The sequence below is a fragment of the Antechinus flavipes genome, chromosome 6 (genome assembly GCF_016432865.1).
Source record: "Antechinus flavipes isolate AdamAnt ecotype Samford, QLD, Australia chromosome 6, AdamAnt_v2, whole genome shotgun sequence".
In the NCBI taxonomy this organism is placed as follows: Eukaryota; Metazoa; Chordata; class Mammalia; order Dasyuromorphia; family Dasyuridae; genus Antechinus; species Antechinus flavipes.
In genome coordinates this window covers 247,852,778-247,856,520 of record NC_067403.1, presented here as the reverse complement: position 1 = coordinate 247,856,520, position 3,743 = coordinate 247,852,778, and the positions used below count along the sequence as shown (strand labels likewise).

General features: G+C 39.2%; 1 protein-coding gene and 1 pseudogene across 1 annotated transcript; both read left to right on the top strand.

Annotated features, from left to right (window-relative positions):
- The first annotated feature begins 633 nt into the window (after nt 1–633).
- Nucleotides 634–1,595, top strand: LOC127541927 (olfactory receptor 10Q1-like). The gene is given in 2 exon segments (XM_051967265.1): nt 634–1,375; nt 1,378–1,595. Coding segments are annotated over 2 exon segments (960 nt in total).
- A 492-nt stretch (nt 1,596–2,087) lies between these two features.
- Nucleotides 2,088–3,451, top strand: LOC127541614 (olfactory receptor 10Q1-like; annotated as a pseudogene).
- Nucleotides 3,452–3,743: the final 292 nt, after the last annotated feature.

Here is a 3,743-nt window from a genome sequence, read left to right as displayed (position 1 = left end):
TGTCTCTGTGTTTGTGAACAAGAGTGCATTAGGGAAGAATGGTCCTAGGTTAAAAGGGTATATTACCTACCAAGCACTTTAAGTTTGAGGTTATGCTCTTCCAAGACTCCACTACATAGAAGAAAATATATTTCTAGGTTTAAGAAGCATTTTTTTCTAATTGCTATCTTTTCTAAACCGTCTCAATACATATACTTCTGAAAAAGCAAATTAATTAACCATTGTTAAGTAATATTGGAAGATTTCTCATATTGGGAGTCCATGAGAAATGATGTTAAAAATTACAACCACTCAGGATTACCCCCACAATGCTAGTCAATTGGCCTCCCAAGACTCAACTTGCCTTTTCAAGTACAAGGATGAGAGAATAAGCATAAAGAGTTTTGCACTGATAATTTACACTATTAAACTGAAAGAGAAAGATGGCAGCAGAGAGATCATGAAATTTTACTTGCTCCATGAAACAGTGAAATTAAAAACCAAAGAGTTAAAACTATTTCTGCCAAAGGATCTTTAATATATTGAAAGTTCAAGATTCTATCAGTCTATTCTCTAGAAATAGCATTAAGAGTTGCTGATATTAAGGAAATTCAGGAACTTGGCCTGACTTTCTATTTTTCTTTGATAGGTGACATGTCTTCTCCTGCGACTATTCATCTCAACCAATCTGGCCCCACTGAATTTATATTCAGAGTGTTCACTTCTTCCCCCAAAATTCAGGTTCTCCTCTTCTGCTTCTTCCTTTTTCTCTATGTAATGATTCTCTGTGGGAATGCTGCCATTATCTGGGCTGTGTACACAAACATCTCCCTGCAAACCCCCATGTACTTCTTCCTGTCCAGCCTGTCCTTCCTGGAGATCTGTTATACAACTACTTTGGTACCTCTGATGCTCTCCAACATCATGGGGGAAAGGAAACCCATCTCATTGACTGCTTGTGCAACCCAGATGTTCTTTTTTGCCACCCTTGGCAGCACCGACTGTTTCCTATTGGCTGTCATGGCATATGATCGTTATGTAGCCATCTGCCATCCCCTACAATACACTCTCATCATGACCCCACAGCTGTGTACCCAAATGGTGGCTGGACCCCTAGGTCTGGCTTTTTTTCTTTCACTGCCACTCACATCATTGGTTTTCACCCTACCCTTCTGTGGACGCTTCCTGGAGATCAACCATTTCTTCTGTGATATACCACCTGTCCTACAGCTAGCTTGTGCTGACACTCGTGTGCCACAGGCTGTCCTCTACGTGATAAGCATCCTTGTGCTGACCACCCCTTTCCTACTCATCTGCATTTCCTATGTCTTCATTACCATCGCCATCTTGCACATTCCTTCAGCTGAGGGACGCCAGCGAGCCTTTTCCACCTGCTCTTCCATCTCACTGTGGTCCTGCTACAATATGGCTGCTGCAGTTTGGTCTACTTTCGACCCCCATCAAGCACTCCTGCAGATGAAGATCGGTATCTTGCATTGGTCTATACCTTTGTCACTCCCCTCCTCAATCCCGTCATTTATACCTTAAGGAACAAGGATGTCAAAAATGCTCTGAAAAAAGCCATGAGCAAAAAGGCGGCCTTTGAGAATCTGTGAAGGTGGAGGGTAGGAGACTTGATGGTTGCTAAGAAGTAGAGCCCTTAAAAAGTATAACTCCAGTGTGTCATTTCCCACAATTCATAGTTCCTTAGTTTCTTCAGTTTCATAAGGAGTGCTTAATAAATACATATCAGCTGGCTTATTGATTGTTTAGATCCATGTCACTATTGGTTTTTTTGTTCTGTTTTGTTCTGTGATTCTCTACCTAGATAAGCAAATGTAAATTAAAATACAAACTTTTTTAATAAGCAGACTGAAACCTTTTTAAAATGACACACAGTGCTTTCTGTTTATCTTTCATTAGAGCTGGGTACCAACTGGAACTGACACTAGAAATTCTGGTTTCTGGATTCCTAGAGATAAAGAATATTCTATTAAGAGAAATAAATTTTGAACCTTTAGGAACAGGACTTTAACAGGTTTGTTGTCATAAAAAAAATCCAAATTCTCTCAGAGTATAATCACCATACAAGCAGAAGAAGACCCCAAATGTTCCATGTAATTAACTAGAACCAAGAAGAGCAATTTTGAGTATGTTCCATGCGATGAATCCTCCTTACATATACTATCTTATTTGATCCTCAAAATAACACTGCAAAGTAAAAGATAATATTGTCCTCATGCTAAATGGTAAGTTTCAGTTATCAGTGAATAGAAAGATGTACCTTGAAATCTAGATTTAAAACCCTTTTTACAGAAGAGGTCCCACCCTACATAACAGACTGGAAAACGTCAACTCTTCATGGATGATCTTCTGAGTGGATCCCCTAAGAATTCTTCTAGACTCATTGCTCTGAAACTTAGGAAAATGTAGATAAGAAAAACCCTACTGAGAGGCAACTCCCTTTTGTCCCATCATAGTCATCCTTGGACACACTTACCATTGGATGGTATATGTCTTTGGTCATGAAGCTCAGTGAAGATGGTGAGATATCTTCTTCCAATACTTTCCATTTTAACTAGTCTGGTCCCTTCAAGTTTGTGTTCCAAGTTTTAACCACTTCCCCCAGTATCCAGGTTTTCCTTTTCTGTTTCTTCCTTCTCTACATAATGATCCTCTGTGGTAATAGCACCATTATTGGGATTGTGTGGGCCTACATCTCCCTACACACTTCCATGTACTTCTTCCTGTCCAATTAATCTTCCCTAAAAATCTGTTATACTGCTATTACTGTGCCCTTGCTTCTCTCCAATTTTGGAGCTTAGAAGCTCACTTCATTGGCTGGCTGTGGAGCCCAGACATTTTTTTCTCACCTTTGGTGGGATTGATTGCTTCCTGCTGGCTATTATAGCATATGACCATAATGTAGCCATTTGACATCTCCTGCACTATGTATTCATCATGATCCAGCAGTTGTGTCTCCACATGGTGGTTAGCCCTTGATCTAGCTATTTGCCTTTGCTCCTTTCTCTTCTGTATGTATCACCTAGAGATCAATCACATCCTCTTGACACCATCTCTCCTATGGTTAGTTGTAAGGATACTCACATACACCAGGCTATCCTACATATGGTGGGTATCTTTGTGTTGACCATTGGCTTCCTAGTTACCTACATCTCTTATTTTTATTGCTATCACTATCTTGCATAACCACTCAGCAGAAGGGAGCTAGAAGGCCACCTGCTCCTCCTACTTCACTGTGGTCCTACTACAATATTGCTGCAATTTCCTGATCTACTTTTGTTCCAGATGGAACAACTCAAAGGACAAGGACCAGCAGTTTGCCTTGATTTATACCTTTTTCAAACCTCTGCTTAATCCTCTCATTTATTCCCTATGGAACAAGGATGTCAAAGAAGCTCTGAAAAAATCTGTGATTCACAATGGAGCTTCTGAAACTCTGAAGCTATAGGGTGGATGTCTCATGAGTTAAAGAAATGGAACTCTTTAAAACATGAGTCTAATACATAGTTTCCTATACTTTGTAGGTCTTTTCTATTTGTTTGATTATTCAACAGTTTTGCCTGAAACTACAATGAAAGAGCAAATATGTCATCTAAGTCAAGTTGTTATGAGTTTTTTAATATCTATCTAAACCTTTTTTATAAATATACTATCCCTCTTATGTAGTCCCTATTCTAGAACTTGCCCATTTGAAGATCATAGGATAACCAAATTACAGACTTTAAGATGAAGAAAACTTT